This window comes from Mastigoproctus giganteus, chromosome 7 (genome assembly GCF_048544385.1).
Source record: "Mastigoproctus giganteus isolate SK-2022 chromosome 7, ASM4854438v1, whole genome shotgun sequence".
NCBI classification, from domain to species: domain Eukaryota; kingdom Metazoa; phylum Arthropoda; class Arachnida; order Uropygi; family Thelyphonidae; genus Mastigoproctus; species Mastigoproctus giganteus.
In genome coordinates, this window is record NC_143581.1 from 119,369,257 (window position 1) to 119,389,312 (window position 20,056).

The following is a 20,056-nucleotide window of genomic DNA, read 5'->3' on the forward strand; positions in this document are numbered from 1 at the left end:
ATTGGTTTCTTTTTTTTAAAATTTTTTTTTTTTGTAGACTGATGCTATTTATGCTTGCTTTCTTGCATCATTTGCCATTACTACTACTACATTTTGCAAAAATGGGATACACACAAAAAAGTCTAACATTGACAAATTGAAGTCACTGCACATGGGTAGTAGTAACCCCAGATAATTTATCAACTGGGTGGTAAATTGATGGGCAGCAGAGAATGAAAAATATCTGGAGTTAATTGTGTAGGCAGACACGAAATTCTCTGAGCAGTGGAGATATGCTGCAAGAACAGCTCATGGGTTTTTGTCCATGATGTACACAAACTTTGCTAGCAGGGATAAGGAGGTGATTATCCCTTAGTATAATACCATGGCTAGGCCACATCTTGAGTACTGCAGACTATAGGAAGTCATGCAAGTGCAGAAAAGGGCAACCAGATCAACAAAGGGAACAAAAGGGTGGTCTTACCTAGAAAGCCTTCAAGTTCTGCAAATTGCTGGATGTCTAGGCATGCTGTGGGGGAGATCTGAATGACATGCTTAAAGCCTTGAATGGACTGAGAAAGCTGATTGTTAATGATATTCTTTCACTTGCTGAGGCTACACATATGAGGGAGCATAAATTCAAGTTGAGGAAGGATGGTTGCAGGATAGACATGTGGAAGTTTGCATTCAGCCAGTGGATGGATCACTATTGAAACTTGGCTTCCATGTGTTGTTATGGAAGTGGATGGGTTGAATAAATTCAACGGAGAAGTAGAGAAATTCTTAGAGGGTACAAATGGGTGAAGTGCATCTTTTTTTTTTTTTTTTTTATTATGCTATATATAATCTTGCATTCTTCAATGATATTTTCCTTTTAAATGTGAGTAGTTACACCTTTTTACCCATGTTTACCTGTACATTTTCTACCATTGATTTTTCTGTCTGCTTCCACTCTTGCCTTCACTTACTTGAGAGATAGAGGAGAACACACACATAGAAGCAATCACTTCACCATGACAACTATCCTACTTAGCAGGAGACCACGTCTTCCTTTTAGGTTATCATGATTGAAGATTGATCAGGTCTACTGGAAATGCGATGTATTTCAACATTTGGCAGATTTTGACATCACTACAGTCAGTTAAGGGTCCATCAATGATGGAGTTACGTACATCACAGAAAATATTGTCATGAAAGGTATGGATCGATGAACTGTGGGTTTTTTTTTTTTTTTTTTTGGCTGATGTTATATAATCTCCATGGGCATAGTTATCATCATCATCAGTCATTTTCAATCCACTGCAGGATGAAGGCCTCTCTAGCGACTTTCCAGTTCCTTCTGTTTTGAGCACTGACCATCCATTTACTACCCACAAACTAATGAATTTCATCTATTCATCTCTGCCTTTGCCGGTACCATTCTGTTATTTTCTTAGTCCATCTGTCATCATGTCTTCAAGCTATGCGTCCTGCCCAGGACCATTTTAATTCTTTAGTTTTGATAACAATGTCCTTTACTTGAGTTTGCTGCCTAATCCATATGTTTCTATTCTTATCTAACAGTCTGATTCCCAATATAATTCGTTCCATTCTTCGCTGTGTAGTTCTCAGCTTCTCTTCCATTCTTTTGGTGAGTGCCCAAGTTTCACTTCCATAAGTCATGGTGGGGAGTATACATTGGTTCATTATTTTACGTTTCAGACAAACTGGGATATTGCTCTTCATGTTACTATATTTCCTGAATGCTATCCATCCAAAATTTATTCTTCTCTTGACTTCCAGCCATTTATCATTATTACAGCTAATAACTTCTCCCAGATAAGTATATGACTACACCATTTCAACTACAGCTCCTTCAATCATTATTTCCCTTTCTGTGTCATACTTGTTCATCATTACTTTTGTTTTAGTCATATTCATCTTTAGTCCAAAATCCTTACTAACTGTGCATAACAGATTAAGATTTTCCTCTAATTCTTTGGGATCGTGGCTTATGACCACAATGTCATCTGCAAATCGTAAATGGTTTAGATACTCACCGTTCACATTGACTCCTTTCTGCGACCAGTCTAATCTTCTGAAAGCTTCCTCAGGGGCAGCAGTAAACAGCTTCGGAGATATTGTGTCTCCTTGTCGAACTCCTTTCTCGATTTTAAATTTCCTACTGTCTTTGTCTAGTCTAATAAAGGAGGTAGCACTCTCATATATTTTCTTCAAAATCATAATGTGGGGTATCTATGTCTTGTCTTTCCAGTGCCTGAAACATTGCCTTATGCCGTATGGAGTCAAATGGAGTCAAATGTCATAATCCACAAATGCCAGGCATAATGGTGTTTTATATTCATTTGCTTTCTCCATTAGCTGTGATATTAAGTGAAGGTGATCCATAGTTGAGAATCCTGTCCTAAAGCCAGCTTGCTCTTTCAGTTAATTCTCATCAAGTATTCTTTCAAATCTGTTAGTCTTTGTCCTTTACTTGAGTTTGCTGCCTAATCCATATGTTTCTATTCTTATCTAACAGTCTGATTCCCAATATAATTCGTTCCATTCTTCACTGTGTAGTTCTCAGCTTCTCTTCCATTCTTTTGGTGAGTGCCCAAGTTTCACTTCCATAAGTCATGGTGGGGAGTATACATTGGTTCATTATTTTACGTTTCAGACAAACTGGGATGACCCTTGTGAACAACTTGTAGATGTGGGATAACAAGCTAATTGGTCTATAATTTCCAATTTCTGATTTATCTCCTTTCTTATGCAGCAAAACTATGATTGCATTATTCCACTGCTTAGGTGTCACACCTTTTCTAATGCACTTTGTGAAGAGCCTTGCCAATTTTTGTGTTATGTCTCTTCCTCCCAATTTTAACGACTCTACAGTAACTTCATCTTCCCCAGGGGCTTTCTGATTCTTCATTTTCTTCAATGCATGTCCTACCTCATCAGGAAGAATATTGGGTATGTCGTATGTGTTGCTAATCTGCAATCCATTTTCCCCACTGCTGGTATCATTCCCTCGCTCCTTGTATAATTCTCTATAGTAGTCTTCTGCTATTTGAATTATGCCTTCTCTGCTGTTTATAAGTATACCATCACTATTCTTCAGTTTCAGTATCATTTGTTTTTCTGTATTACTGCTCATGGCTGCTGATTTAAATCCTTTGTTTTCCCTTAGTGCTTGTTCTACTTTTCTTGTTACCTCTCTGAGTCTCTTTCTAATGGCTTTGCATAACTCAGTATACTCAATTTTTTCCTTGTCAGTGTTTATCTTGCTCTTCATTTTTCGCCTTCGGTTCATCATAACAAGTGTTTCTTGGCTAATTTTTGTTTCTTTGGATTTCTTTTTCCCTATAGGTTTCTTGGGCTTGATCACTTTCAGAAAGTTGTAATATTCCTCGTCGATATCTTGGTCCTGAGCAGCCTGCAGAAGCTCAAATTTGTTCTTAAGTTCCAGTACATACTGCTTTTTCTTCTCTTCTGTTATCTCAAAGACCTTTGTATTATTTACTTGAGTCAGTTTTTTCCTTTCCTTTGCTACATCTATATCAAGTGTACACCTTACCATTCTGTGATCACTTCCAACATTTACCTCATTCAGGATGGTAACATCATTCACAATATATCTTCTGTTAGTGAAGATGAAGTCTATTTCAGTAGTTGTTAATCCATTTGGACTCTTCCATGTCCACTTTCTGTTTACCTTTTCTTGAAAAAAGTGTTTATTACTGACAATCCTTGAGATTCTGCAAATTCCACAAGTATTTTGCCTCTTTCATTTCTTTCACCAATTCCAAAATTTTCTATGGTTCCCCTTTCTGTGCTGTTTTGTCTTTTTCCAACCTTAGCATTGAAGTCCCCCCATAATAATAGTGTAGTGGGTTTTCTGCTCATCTAGAAGACTCTCAATTTCGGTGTACATTTCTTCAACCTCTTCATCATCATGGCTCGATGTTGGTGCATAAATCATTATAACCTTTAGCTTGTACCTCTTAGAAATCTTGAGTATTAGTCTCGACACCCTTGGTGATGTACTTTTGAATTCCAAAATGTTGTTTTTTAAATCTTTATGGACCAGAAACCCGACTCCACCTTCACTCCTTTCACTGATTCCATTGGCGTACAGCAGATTTCCACTTGATAAACTTATAAGTGATTCAACTCTTCTTCTTGTTTCAGCCAAACCAATGATATTCCAATTCACATTTTCTAATTCCTTTTCTAGCTCTAATATTCTGTCTTCACTGATGAGTGATCTTACATTGTAACAGGCCAAGTTCAGTTTCCGTGCATGGCAGCCTGGTCGTACCCAGAGATTCTTAGCACCCTCTGCTTCCACTCTGATCCTCTCGCTGCCATAAGAGGGGGAGTGAAAGCTGCTGAGGACTGAGGGCATAGTTAAGGGTTGTTCAAATCTTTAGATATGAATTGATATTTCCATATATTTATCTACATTTCCAAGTTAATTTACTGCTTAAGGTCCATTTTAACTGATAAAAATATGCTTTTTTGAGGTCCATTAAGAATGTAACTTTACATAGTAATATTGTGCTTATTGGATAAAAATTATTTTACTCATATACATATATATTATATATAATAATTGGCTAACATATATATATATATATATATATAATAATTGGCTAGTTAAATAATTTTTATATACACAAGTTTTCCCAGTACTGCATTTTTCATGTTGTAAGCTTAAGCTTATTTTTTTGAAAAAAAAAAAAATAAATAAATAAAAATAAATAAATTAAAAAAAAAAAAATTGCGGGGAACATTCGACTTACCTAGGGGAGGTCAGGTCAAAATTCAGGGAATCATGGGTAAAAATGGGATATATAAGGACTGGTTTAGTAGCGTTAAGTTAGTTATAGTGGTTATAGAAGGAGGAGTTGTAAAGAAAGGAGTTGTTCTGTAAGGAAAGGAGTTCCATGAGAGTAATAGTTGGGAAACAGCGAGAATATTGTCGGATTAGAAACAAGAGGATTTGCTGGTGTAAGAGCATGAGTCATTCGGAGTTAACAAGTTTGGAAGCAGCGAGTAAGTTAGTAATCAAGGAAAGTCGTGTTTGGGAATTATAATTAGTTACGGCTATGCAATTAGTAGTTTCAAGTGTTAATAAAGTTAAAATAAGTGGGCAGTTAATAAGTGTATGCCACTTCAAAGTGAGTTTGATAGAGGAGAGTTTAATCTGATGTGGAAACCGTTAAAGAAAGTGCTAGAAGATAAAGGAGCTGGTCCAAAAGGTCGGAGAGGTGAAAATAACTGTAAGTACTGTTTCATATTATTATTTCTAGTCAAGAGAATAATCCAAAAAGGGGAAGAAAGGCATTCTGAAATCCTAACTGTGATATTTTGAACTAGTCTAAGGAATAACTGAACAAACAAATTAGATATTGTAAAGGAACTATTGTTTCAATTTAGTAACAAGATATGCTGAATGAACTTATTGTTTTGATTTATCCCAGTGAGGAATGTTTGTAATATGAAGAGTTTTGTTGATCAATCTTGTAAACCTTTAAGTCAATTTCTATAATTAAACATGTTAAACTTTTTAAGTGTGTTTGTCAATTGCCTCACTCAATTCCTAGCTAAAAATGCAATTAAACCTGAAATCTTGTAGAAGCAGTCAGAGGCCCAAGGATAACTTGATAGTTTCCATAAATAAAATTAAAGTAGGGGTTAGATTAGTAGCCAAGGTATATGGTTAATAATAAAAACCAAAGAATTTATGCCTACAATTGGCGAGGCAAAGTATAAAACTATATCCTTACGATTGACAAGCCAACCAGGATTACAATTGGCAAGTCAATGCAATAAGAACTAATAAGGTAAAAGGAAACACCTACAATTGGTGGGCGAGCCAGCCAGAATAGCTAGTAAAAAAAAAAAAAAAAAAAAATGAGTGAGATAACGATAGAAAGAAGTCATATTTGATAATAGTGTTATGTACAACGTTAGCAATGATTTTGAAATAATAAGGTTTATGGTTAGTGTTGAATTATCGAATGAACATAGTTAACATTAGAGTTAGATATTCAGATAAAGTAGTGAAAAGCAAAACGGTTAGAAAAAGAGTTGTTAAAAGTAATTAGAGATTGAAATTTACCATAGTTGCTGGACTTACTAACCAGCTGGCGAGCCAGAAAAATAATTTAAAGTGTGTAGAATAGTTAGAATTGTGAAAAGTTATTGTAAAGAAAAATAGAATGCCTGGAGGAAATAGAAGGAACGAAAAGGGAGGCTGCCCATCCTGGCCTCCCTTTTTGTTCCAGTTCATTTAGACCCACCCTCCACAAGCGCCAGAGATGAAATGGCAGAAGTGCCTCAAGCACCCTACCGTGGGGAAGGACGAAAATTTTAACTTTAAGGGTAGAGACTATTTAAGAGCATTTAAAGGGGAGAAGCAAGAGAATGTAGATTTATTTTTAAGTAAATTAGCATTAGCATTAGCATTAGTAGAGGCATATGATGCAAGAAAGCAAGCTTATTCAGCATCAGCCAAAAAAAAAAAAAAAAAACCCTCTCCCATTTCACCCCTCCGTTCGTTCGAAATACCTGTCCAGTTGAGCTTTAAATTTGTTTAGGCTATCAACTTCAACAACAAGTGATGGAAGTCGGTTCCACCAACCAACCACCCGCTGGCCAAAGGCAAATTTCCGCACATCTATCCGACATCCGTCCTTCCTCAATTTGAATTTATGCCCTCTGAGGTGATTATTCTGAGAAAGATGAAGAATCCCATTGGCATTGAGCATACTCAAACCATTCAAAGCCTTATACACCTCTATCAGATCACCTCGCCGGTGCCTAGTCTCCAGACTCTGTAATTTGCAAAACTTAAGCCTTTCTTCGTAAGAGCAACCCTTTGTTCCATTTACTAATCTTGTTGCCCTTCTCTGTACCCATTCCAGCAGCTCTACATCCTTCTTGAAATGAGGCCTCCAGACCTGTATACAGTACTCAAGATGTGGCCTAACCATTGCCTTATACAAGGGAATAATCACCTCCTTATCCCTGCTAGAAAAATTCCTGTATATCATTGACAAGACACCATGAGCTACTCTTGCAGCTCGTCTGCACTGCTCAGAGAACTTCATATCTGCCTGCACAATTACCCCCAGGTCCTTTTCATTCTCCACCACTGTCAGTGTAGTACCGCAGAGTTGATACATTGCTCTGGGGTTACTGTTACCCATATGTAGTACTTTACATTTGTCAATGTTAAACTTCATTTGCCACCTCTCAGCCCATCTGTTCAACCTTTCCAGATCCTGTTGCAGCAGCATAGCGTCAGTAGTGTCCTTAACGACCCTGCCAACCTTTGTATCATCTGCAAACTTAGACATTAAACTTGATATCCCATCATCAATATCATTCATAAACACCGAAAACAACAATGGACCCAACACTGAACCTTGAGGAACTCCACTAATAACATTAGTCCACGTTGAGCAGTGTCCATTGATTACCACTCTCCCAGATACAGAGAGCGGATGGTTTAGGGGACGAAGAAATTGTAATTTTTGCGGAATTTAAAATGGAAGGCACAGCGCTGATTAAGTATCAACAGGAAACGTTGTATGAAGGGGTAAATTCACTAGCAGATTTTAGTAGAATTATAAGAAAATTGTTTGCAAAGAAAGAATCATTTCTTGCGACGGTAGGTAATTTAGGAGGGTTTACGCAGACAAGGGGGGAATCAGTCACCGAATTCCTACACAGGTTAAAAGCTGTTAAAATGAACACAAAGATTGATGCCACGGAAGAAAGGGTTTTCGAAAAACTATTAACAGGGCAATTTATAAAAGGGTTAAATTAGGAGGGTTTCAGAAAAGAGGTTATGCGAAAAAAGCCTGAAACTTTGGAACAAGCATTTTTATATGCCGAAGCAGAAGAAGATTTAGAATTAAATTTTAGAACCGACACAAAGCGAGAAACTTACACGATAAATGTAAGCATGGGAAATGAAACGAGGGGAAAGGAAACACAAAAAGGGGAGGAATGAAGCACTGAAAAAGAAACCCGGATAGACAAACTAGAGAGAAAAATAGACTGGTTAATAAAACAATTTAATTAAAGGAAACAGGGGGAGACCCCAAGTAGCTGAAGGGGAATGTAAGGAGGAAGGTGAAGGTGCAACACCCTATGAGAAATGGAATAAGGGGGGAAGCAACAGGGGTTGTTACACATGCAATAGTCCTAACCATTGGGCCAGATTCTGTCCTAGGAACAGATGGGGAGAACCAGAAGAAAGAGGAGATATTGCGAGACAATGGCGGCAGGGGCCTGACTATAAGCATGGGATGCCACAACATCAGTAGACAGAAGTATGACCATTCCAAAAACATCCTGAAGGGGGGAAGATAAGAGTGAAATTAATCAACTAGGAAGGGAAGGAAAACCCCAAAATTTTAGACAGGACTGCATTAGTAATACCAACATTAAGTTAGTAACCCTAGATAAGGTAGTGGTAAACGAAAACCTAATGTACGTGAAGGGAAAGATAGGCAGTTTGCAGAGAAAATATTTAGTAGACACCGGGGCCACGAAATCAGTCTTAACCTGGGAATATTTTGTAGAATTTAAGAGCCAAGAAACATCAGGAATAAAGCCCTGTGGCAACTACATTTTACAAGGAATAGGGCGAAAAGAAATAGTGTTCGATTATGAGGTCACTGCATCAGTGACATTGGAAATGGGAGACGCCCCAATACTACACAATTTCTTGGTATCCAAGGGGATTAAAGGGAAGAAATATGATGCCATACTAGGATTATATTTTTGGCGGGAAGCAAGGTTCTGCACTGATTGCAGCCAAGGCATGGTACGGGAAAAAACACAGGTAACCTACATCCCTGGCAGACAGAACATAGTGGCCAATTACCTAAGCCGGGCTGAGTATGAGAAAATAGAGGAGAGCTCCAACACGAACATTATGGAAGAGTTAACGACTCTGAGAGAAAGGGAAGACGATATGCTTATAATCGGAATCGCCGATTGGGATGTAGAGGCTATAAGGAAGGCCCAACAAGAAGATACTAAATTAAGGGAGATGAGAGGAGTAGGAAAAGGGGAAAAACTCAAAAGAGAAGGAATGGGTTACCAGGTAAACCACCAGGGTCTATTAGTGCAGATAGGGGCGATGGATGAACAAGGAGAACAAAAAGTTAGGCTAGTAGTACCAAACAAAATAAAGCAATGTGTATTAGAGACATCACGAAAGCAAGGTCATGGGGCAAGAACAGAAGGCATTTGTGGTAGGGGATTGGGTACTGATTAAAGAGAGCAACTGGAAGAAAGGGGGTTGGAAGAGATTGGCCAAGGGGCCATATAGAATAATAGAAAGGTTATCAAAAGTTATGTTTAAGGTAAGAGAACTCAGGCGAAGCAGAGAAACTAGAATAGAGCACATGGACACGTTAAAGAGATATTTTTTTAGGGGAGGAGAATACTTCCGGGACTTCCAATTTAGGAAGAAGAATCTAGGTGGACTTAAGAGTCAAGAAATGAAAAAAAGGGAAAGAGGGGGCGAAAAGAAAGAACCACTAGATAGGCGCCGAGCGGTGAAACGGACCGATTACTTTAGATTAAACAGGGATGATTTTTGTGTCCGGAACTAAAACAAAGATAAGAAGGGGGAAGAATTTTAGGGAACTAGAGAACTAATGGACATTCTAAAAAATCTCTTAGCAGGAATTTTCTATAGTAAAGGTGGAGGGATTGTAAGCTTAAGCTTTTTTTTTTTGAAAAAAAAAAAAATAAATAAATAATTTGCGGGGAACGTTCGACTTACCTAGTGGAGGTCAGGTCCCAGGTCCCTAGGGGGATCCCATTTTTACCCATGATTCAGGGAATCATGGGTAAAAATGGGATATATAAGGACTGGTTTATTAGCGTTAAGTTAGTTATAGTGGTTATAGAAGGAGGAGTTGTAGAGAAAGGAGTTGTTCCGTAAGGGAAGGAGTTCCATGAGAGTAATAGTTGGGAAACAGCGAGAATATTGTCGGATTACAGACGAGAGGATTTGCCGGTGTAAGGGCATTAGTCGTCCGGAGTTAACAAGTTTGGAAGCAGCGAGTAAGTTAGTAATCGAGGAAAGTCGTGTTTGGGAATTGTAATTAGTTACGGTTATGCAACTAGTAGTTTCAAGTGTTAATTAAGTTAAAATAAGTGGGCAGTTAATAAGTATATGCCACTTCAAAGTGAGTTTGATAGAGGAGAGTTTAATCTGATGTGGAAATCGTTAAAGAAAGTGCTGGAAGAGAAAGGAACTGGTCCAAAAGGTCGGAGAAGTGAAAATAATTGTAAGTACTGTTTCATATTATTATTTCTAGTCAAGAGAATAATCCAAAAAGGGGAAGAAAGGCATTCTGAAATCTTAACTGTGATATTTTGAACTAGCCTAAGGAATTAAGGAACTGGATAAACAAATTGGATATTGTAAAGGAACTATTGTTTCAATTTAGTAACAAAATATGCTGAATGAACTTATTGTTTTGATTTATCCCAGTGAGGAATGTTTGTAATATGAAGAGTTTTGTTGATCAATTTTGTAAACCTTTAAGTCAATTTCTATAATTAAACATGTTAAACTTTTTAAGTGTGTTTGTCAATTGCCTCACTCAATTTCTAGCTAAAAATGCAATTAAACCTGAAATCATGTAGAAGCAGTCAGAGGCTCAAGGATAACTTGATAGTTTCCATAAATAAAATTAAAGTAGAGTTTAGCTTAGTAGCCAAGGGTATATGGTTAATAATAAAAACCAAAGAATTTATGCCTACAATTGGCGAGGCAATGTATAAAACTATACCCTTAAGTTTGACGAGCCAACCAGGATTACAATTGGCAAGTCAATGCAATAAGAACTAATAAGGTAAAAGGAAATGCTTACAATGTTAAAGGAAGCAGGGGTGTAAATAATTTTACTAGAAGGGGTTAAGTGTCCACAAGGAATATTTTAGTCTCCTTTGGTCAGAAATTTAAAAGTTTAAAGCTGATTTCGGGTTATCATTTCACTATAATATTGACATAAATTGTAATATAAAGCAACATTCATAATTTTCAGGCTTTTAAGAATAAACCTACTTGATGGTCCAGCTGCGCTTCTACCATGCTCTGTCCTTGGCTATTCGGTTCAATTACATGATTAACTACATGCCATTCAGCTGCCCGCATGGTTTGTTCTCGAACAACTTCAAGCTGATCTTCTAGATTACTGAAGTGAAACTCTGTTGACTGCTGACAAACAGCTGCAAATTCTGCAAAGAAAATTACAATTGTTTACAAGCTTCCCAAACAACACATAATGCTTCATTTTAAAAGAACATTACAAATTCACTTACCCATTTATTAGGCATGTCTGAGTTCAATCTCTGATGTGTTGAAGTCAGAAAATGGACACTGAGATGCTGAAAATGTTCTAGTGAAATGCTGTCCCACAAAAACTGAATCTCATTTGGTGATTAATTCCACATCTTCTCAGATTGATCCACATAATCTCAAAGGTGCTCAATTGGGTTGAGATCCAGTGATGGAGGAGGCCAATGAAGTATGGTGAATCACTCTCATGCTCCTGAAATTATTCCAGAACAATCTTTACCTTGTGATATGGAACATTTTCCTGCTGGGCAAAACAGATGAGTAAACTGTGCAAATGAAGGGAGATATATGTACTTCAAGATGGCTTCACAATCGGACACTGATCCATTACCACTATCAAGGAACCCAACCCATATCATAATAACATTTCTCTGCAGCACAACTTCTAGTATCACCAGCCTGAATAGTATCACCATTGGCCTAAATAATGATAGATCTGGTGATTCAAGGACCATTATGATACCTAGACCAATTAGTCACCTGATTCATGTTGCTGCTGTTATCACTCCTTAGGTCTCCCATGCATTTGGCACAACTCAAAAGGAGATTGTTGGACTAGGCAACCCTTTTCTACTCCTGAGGCGCCTCCGTAGCCAGGTGGGCAGGAGCAGCAGTGCGTAGCACACGTTTCTGGATTAGACCGGGGTTCGAGCCCGTCACCACCAAATACGGAGGATGCGGAAAGGTCAGGGAATGACCACCGCATATCCCGGAGCAATATGGCCTTAGTTGCTAATGCTCTTAAAAACCAAATAACAAACAAAACAATCTACTTCTGATATGTCCAGAATTTTATTTCTATATCCATTTGCCTGTATTCCTTGTTTTTAGCAAAAAAGAGTGGAACTTGGTGCTGTTCCTGCTGCTAAACCTCATCTGAGACAGGGTCTAACATATTGTGCATTATGATACCTGTTGCGCACCACTGTTATACCATACTCACTTGCTCTATTGTAGCCAATTATTTTCATCCTCCACTGACCTCACACATCAAGTAGCTATCTCTAACCACAGAACTGCTATTAGAAATTCTACCTAGATGTATTTTTCTGGTTGTTGGAAATTGTTGTCAGTACATTCGAGACATTGTTAAGTGAAAATCCAAGCAAGTTGGCAACTAAGATACTTCTACCAACACATCTGGTTGATGTGTTGTAGAAGTATCATTATCATACAATAAGTAATATACACTGAGTTGGCTTTGCATTAGTAACACCTACCTAACACTTTGTGGGCCACCTTTCACCTATAATACAGCTGGTGTTGCAGGATGGCATTGGCTTCAAAAGTTGTTGGATGTCCCATGATAGTGCTATCCATGCATTGCAATGTGTCCAGTAATGACCCCACATTATCATCAGATCCTTCCAGAAGGTCCTAAACACGCTCGATGGTATCCATGGGATGATGGAAATTCTCTGAAATTCTAGTTAGCAACCTGTCAGGCCTGTGGCATGGTGCACTGCCATAGTTGTTGATACACACTAGGGCCTGTTATCATGAAAGGGTGTACTTTGTTGGCTACAATAGAAAGGTAAGTGTTCCGTTAAGCTGTTGATTAATAGTGATCACAGAACACACGGCATGCCTCCAAAAGAGTCCCCAAACCATATAACACCACTGTCTCCAGTCTGCTGATCAACAGTTTATCCAGTTGCCATGGTCTAATCTTGCTTTCTAGCAAAGAGTTGGAAACTGGATTCATCAGACCAGGCAACACATTAGAACATGTTTGTTGTCTAGTGTTAGTGCTAATGCACCTATACAAGACATAGTGCAAGGCACAGCCTGTATGAAATAATGTCTTTTGCTTAGTCCATGTGACTTTTGGTTAGTTGTTTGATCACTGTTGAGTCGGTCATAGTAGACTCGTGAACGTAAGCACTTAATCATATTGGCTGTTGCTGGGTGCCATCACCCACACATCTTGTCACCACAATAATTCCATGTTTGAAATCAGAAATATCTTAATCCCAAACTATCCTTCCACGCAGACACCCAAAACCTAACAGCCACGTGTATGAATTACAATCTTATATCAGCTGTTCCCAATTTGATCCTTCAAGATGCTGTGCAGTGCCATGGAAAAAAATATCAGTACGACAACCACTGATTGACATATAGTAGGCTCTCGATTTAAGGGACTAAATGGGGGAAGGGGTGTCCGCTATTGCCGAAGATCCGTGTTAAATCGAATGTATTAAAATGTTATTATAATGTATAAGTATGAATAAAATATTATAATGAATATTGAGTAATTTATACAACCCACTAAAAAATCTATTAAAATATAAAAATAATTTACGACAGGAACCAAACTTTATTTTAATTAAACACATCAAAAACTATACAATTTAACTAATGGAGTGTTTCCACCACTTTTTTTAATATATTTTTTTAAAGCTCACACAAAGTTGTTTTCAATGTGAACATTAGTTTTTTCATTTAAATCCATTTTAGGGGGGAAAAAAATTTTTATTCTTAAACTCCATTGCATAAAAAACATACAAAAAATGTTAAAAAAAAGATACATAATATTCAATATTAATATTAACTTAATTGAAAGAATCACAATTTTCAGAGTCAGAAACAACTGTCATATGGAGGGAGAGATGTTAATTTCTTGTCGGTAGAGGGTTCTGGTGAAACAGGCCCAGTTGATGAAGTGGTCTTGAAGAAATTATCATGCTTCGGTTGCCTTACACCTTGGTGCTAATTCCTTATTACTGCAGATCAAAATTCTCTAAAATATTCATAATAAGGAAACACATCAGGGTCTGATGATGATGATTCAATATAATGTATGATGTCATCCATATGTTGTCTTATAACAGACAATTTAGGATGAGGTGCAACTGATTCTTTTTCATCATCATCTTGTTCTCTATCATTGTCCTCTTGATATCCCGGATCACCATCATCATTTCAAGCCACTGTTCCACATCATTCTCAGAAGCATTTTTGTTGCCAGCCCTCAGAAGAGTGTCCCAAAAATTAGATGCCTCAACTTCCTCAAAGTCCATTTCAGGTTTTACATTGTACAACAACAACTTCTTCCAAGCATTGGCCAGGGCAGTAATCTTCATATCTTTCCACACAGCTGCTAAGTTGAAGATAGCAGATCTGATGTTGTACGCATGTAAATTTTGCAGTGTCCTGGCGCCTCTCTTGTATCCTCTTCTGCATCTTCTGTTTCTTCCAAAACAACCATCACCTCTTCTAAAAACTTCTTCTTATACAACCTCTTACATGCAATGATTACATCCTGATCCATTGGCTGTATCAGTGAAGTAGTGTTAGGAGGCAGAAAAACATATTCAACTCCCATCCCTGCTAACTGTTGTTGTTGTTATTTGGTTTTAAGGAACATTAGCAACCAAGGCCATATTGCTCTGGGAATATGCGGTGGTAATTTCCTGACCTTTCCGCATCCTCCGTATTTGGTGGTGACGGGCTCGAACCCCGGTCTAATCAAGAAGCATGTGCTACGCTGCTGCTCCTTCCCGCCTGGCTACGGAGGCTGTTGTTGTTATTTGGTTTTTTAGGAGCATTAGCAGCTAAGTCCATATTGCTCCGGGATATGCAGTGGTCATTCCCTGACCTTTCCGCATCCTCCGTATTAGGTGGTGACGAGCTCGAACCCCGGTCTAATCAAGAAGCGTGTGCTATGCACTGCTGCTCCTTCCTACCTGGCTACGGAGGCGCCCCCTGCTAACTAACCACTCAGCATTAGGGTGAGCAGGTGCATTATCTAGCAGTAAAACAGCCTTTATTTCACGAGAAGGAATTTTCAGCACATCTGTCTGATAGCGTTGCACATCAGGAATAAAATGGTTAAAGAGCCAGTCACAGACATTTTTTGAGCGGGAATATATTACCGATAACTGGTTCATTAAATCCTTTAAAGCAAGAGGTTTTTTTGCCTTACCAACTACCATAGGCTTAAGCTGATGCAAGCCATCAGCATTTGCACAAAATAAAACTGAAAATTTGCTCCTTATTTAGCTTACGACCAGGGGTGCTTGTAAGCCCGGGTATTTTTAGGAACAGCACAATAAAAAAGCCAAATATCGTCAGCATTATAAAGCTATGATAAAACGAGGCTTTCATTTTTAATGAGGTCATTTAGATATTTTCTGAAAGCCTCAACTTGTTTTTCATCTGCACCTAAAGATTCACCACGTTCTTTTATTAACAATGCCACGGCTCTCTCAAAAACGGCACAGCAACCGATCACACCCCTGAAATTTTAGGCCCATATGCTTAGCAAGCCTTTCAGTAGCTGACTTTAACTCAACACCTCTAACAACAACACCACTTGAGCACTGCTCAACAAACCACTTGTACACTGCTTCCTCTAGGTCACTTTCATATGTTTTCTACTACCAACTGTAGAAGTAGTCTTGAAACAACAATCTACACTGTATTTTAATGCAAACTCCTTAAGTTTTTATTTTTTATTTTTGTGAATGTCTGATACTGTTTGCTTTCTGACTCTATAAATCTTGCACATAGGTACAACAGTTACACCACCTTCAAGCTTCTCAATCAGCTCTAATTTTTGTGCAACACTCAAGTTAACACATTTATGGTTTATTTCTTTATCCAACAAAGGCATAACGATACACAAATATTGCGTATTTATTATAAAATATATAAAAATCATAAGTACGTAAAATGCAAAAACAACCAAAATGTAAACAATAGAATAAGATGAACTGCACTGGAAGATTGACAGTGTTGACAGACACACCGCTAATCACTCTCCGTCCCTCACCTAGATGACGTAATACCCTGAGCCCAACACTGGATGCATGATAAGATAATGATGACTCATTGAGTCAACCTTTTAGCATGCTCTATTCACGAATAAAAAAAAAAAAAAGGTTTTAAATTTTTCCTTTAGGACTTCAAAATTCCTTGAGAAATTTTTTTCTCTTAAATCGAGGGCCTACTGTAATTAGAAAAATGTACAAAAATAACCCTTGCTGCATTAAAATTAGAAGAACATGGATGAGGGAGTGAGGGCAGCTATGGAAAAGAGGAAATTGAAGAATGGAGATTGGGAGGACAGAAAAGAGTGGAGGAACAAAAGTAAATTATAAAAGAAAAAAAAAAAGTTGGTTGAAGTATAACTGTTGATACCACAGAGAAATCATCCAAGAAGAAGAAGAAGAAGAAGATAGTGCCATACCTCGCTGTTAAAATGAGTCCCTGATACACTCCCCATGCTTGCTGACTGTTTTTTTTCATTCATTCATTCTTGCTATCGGAGCTGGACTTCCCTTCGATAGCTGTGTTAAATATTAAAGTTCTGCAGTCCACTTCCTGACAGTAACAGGAAACTGATATGTCAAAGTTTTAACAATGGCATACAAGTTAAGTTTCCTCTTATGTGGTTGAAAAAATGTCACTGCTATTGAGTGCAGTTGGCTGCAAATATGCAGTGTAACATGGTCATAACATGTGCAGAGGCAAAGCCAGCTCCAACGGCAAGACTAAATCACAGAATCATTGCTGAGTTTCACAAAAAAAAACAGTTCCAGAAAAAGAAAATTATATATATATATATATAATAATAATAATAATAATAATAATATTTAGAATTTTTTTTAAATGACACAGTATGCGCAAACACATATTAATATGGTAGGAATCATCAAAAAATGGACATATCAATTTGTTCACAAATTTATTACGTTTATTGAGATGCAGTAGAGTAAATTTGCAAGGTGAGCACTTTCAGATTCATACTATATGAATCAGTTGTCATTAGGCTGATGAGAGAGTGGCTGTGTTCTTTGTTTCCACTACCGGCATTTTACTGTTGTGCGCATCAGAATGCTGCTCGCTGAATGCATGATGTGAAACCTTGTCAAAAGACAATTGACCAACTGCACATGTTCTCCATTTGAAAGGGAATAGAAGGGAACAGTCAGTAGCAGGAAATGAGTCTGCCATGGTTTTCATAGTCTGTGTCTTTCTTTACCTTCACTCACAATTATTTAATAGTATTGATGTCGCAGAGAATGCAAATTGATCTGATTGTGCAATGGAATCAGATCAATTTGCATTCCATATAAAATCCAAGGAAGTGCAGCCAGTCGACATCGCCAGACAGTGCAGTGTTGAGTCACTTTGACGTGACATAAGCACTGGGAGATCAAAATTGAGAGTAGGAGTGTGTTATAGGCCTAATGACTCTGATGAGTATAGTAAAAAACTGTACAGGGAAATAAAGTGGGCCAGCAAATCAGAGAATCTTATAATGGAGGATTTTAATTTCCCGGATATTGATTGGAATTTGTGGCTTGACCACTCACATACCAGCAAGGCTTTTGTGGATTTATTGGATGATTGTTTTCTACATCAGCATGTTTGGGACGAAACTAGAGGGGGCCAATACTCTTGATTATCAGTAGTTATTCTTCATGCATTAAGAATCTGCAGATAAAGGAACCACTAGGTGGTAGTGATCACAGTGTGCTGAAGTGGGATTTACTCAAAGAAGCAACTACCATCAGAGTAATGTGAATGGTTTTTGCTTTCGTAAAGGGGACTACAGAGGTCTGAGACAGTATTTAAATTCTATACAGTGGGACCAACTGATAATTACCAACAGCAAATTCAAAATGAGAAGCATTCAAAGAATTAATCGTGGAAGCTACTAGGCTTTACATACCAACTAAGAAATACTGTTCAAGGTTTAGTCCTAAAGGAATGTCAGATGAACTACTGAGACATGTGGAAGAGAAGGAAAATGCATGGGATACATATAAATTAATGGGTGACATGGAAGCCTATGATAGATATAAGCTAGTCTGTAACCAAGTCACAAAGGAGATTAGGCAAGCAATGTCCGATTACGAGAAATCTTTGGCAAGGGATGCAAAGAAAAACAGCAAAGAGTTCTTTACATATGGAAAGTCTAGAAGGAAGGGGAAGAATCAGGTTTGTCCACTAGATATTGATGGTTCAACTGTTGATGATCCTGCTCAGGTGGCTAATAAACTAAATGAGTATTTTGCATCTACATTCACACATGAGGAGTTATTTATGGAGGGGAATGCCAGAGGTGAATTAAACTCTGGCAGTGAGCTAGATCATTTTGTAATAACCGAGAGGAAAGTGGAGGAGAAATTGTTGAAGATAAACATAAAAAAAAGCACCCGGGGTGGATGGGATCTATCCAGTTATATTAAAGGAGGCAGAAAAGGAAGCAAGCAAACCTTTAGCTGTAATTATGAGGGCTTCCTTGGACTCAGGGGAGGTATCCATGGACTGGAGATTTGCAAATGTGACCCCAATACACAAAGGAGGATCAAAGGGTGATAAGTAATTATAGACCTGTTAGTTTAACTTCTGTTCCAGGGAAATTCATGGAGGCATTGGTTAAAGAAGCATTGCAGGATCATCTAGACAAGACTTCAGTTATAGCTTGGACACAGCATGGTTTCGTTAAGGGGAAGTCTTGTCTGACCAAACTGATGGGTCACAAAGGAACTAGATGCAAAGAATAATTTAATTTTGATATCATATATTTGGATCTTAGAAAGGCTTTTGATACTGTTGCACATGGAAGTCTGCTGCACAAATTGGAGCAGTGTGGCATTGAAGGCAAATTGCTGCTATGGATAAAGGGATGGTTGAGTGGGAGAAAACAGAGAGTGGTAATCAATGGACACTACTCTTCGTGGACTAATGTTATTAGTGGAGTCCCTCAGGGTTCCGTGTTGGGTCCATTGTTGTTTTCTGTATTTATAAATGATATTAATGATGGCATATCAAGCTTAACGTTTGTAGACGATATGAAGGTGGCAGGGTTGTTAAGGACAATAATGACAGTACACTGCTGCAACAGGATCTAGAAAAGTTGAGCAGATGGGCTGAGAGGTGGCAAATGAAGTTTAACATTGATAAATGTAAAGTACTACAAATGGGAAGCAGTAACCCCAGAGTAACGTATCAACTCTGTGGTACTACACTAACAGTGGTAGAGAATGAAAAGGACCTGGGGGTAATTGTGCAAGCAGATATGAAGTTTTCTGAGCAGTGCAGACGGTCTGTAAGAGTAGCTCATGGTGTCTTGTCAATGACATACAGGAATTTTTCTAGCTGGGAGGCGATTATCTCCTTGTATAAGGCAATGGTCTGGCTACACCTTGAGTACTGTATACAGATCTGGAGGCCTCATTTTAAGAAGGATATAGAGCTGTTGGAATGAGTACAAAGAAGGGCAACAAGATTAGTGATTATAGTATCTGGAGACTAGGCACCTGTGAGGTGATCTGATTGAGGTATATAAAGCCTTGAATGGTTTGAGCATACTCAATGCCAATGGGATTCTTCCTCTTGCTCAGAATAATGACCTGATAGGGTATAAATTCAAATTGAGGAAAGACAGTTGTAGAATAGATGTGCGGAAGTTTACCTTTAGCCGGCGGGTAGTTGATTGTTGTTGTGGAATAGACTTCCACCTTTTGTTGTGGAAGTTGTTAGCCTAAATAAATTTAAGGATGAACTGGACAGGTATTTGAAACGAACGGAGGGGTGAAATGGGAGCATTTTTTTTTTTTTTTTTCTTGGTTGATGCTGCATAAGTTTGCTTTCTTGCGTTGTATGCCTGTACTAATGCTAATGCTAACTTTGTAACTTTATAGCATACTACCAAATAACTGTGTGAAATTCAAGTTG

The 20,056-nt window shown here is 38.0% G+C and overlaps 1 protein-coding gene across 1 annotated transcript in view; it reads right to left on the bottom strand.

The window, feature by feature from the left end:
• The window catches only part of LOC150083166 (FERRY endosomal RAB5 effector complex subunit 3-like), a 1,535,539-nt gene that overhangs the window by 1,067,482 nt on the left and 448,001 nt on the right, over nt 1-20,056 (bottom strand). Inside the window, exon 10 of the mRNA XM_090378412.1 lies at nt 11,069-11,241. Coding sequence (XP_090234538.1) covers nt 11,069-11,241 — 173 coding nt within the window. The remainder of the gene's footprint in view (nt 1-11,068; nt 11,242-20,056) is intronic.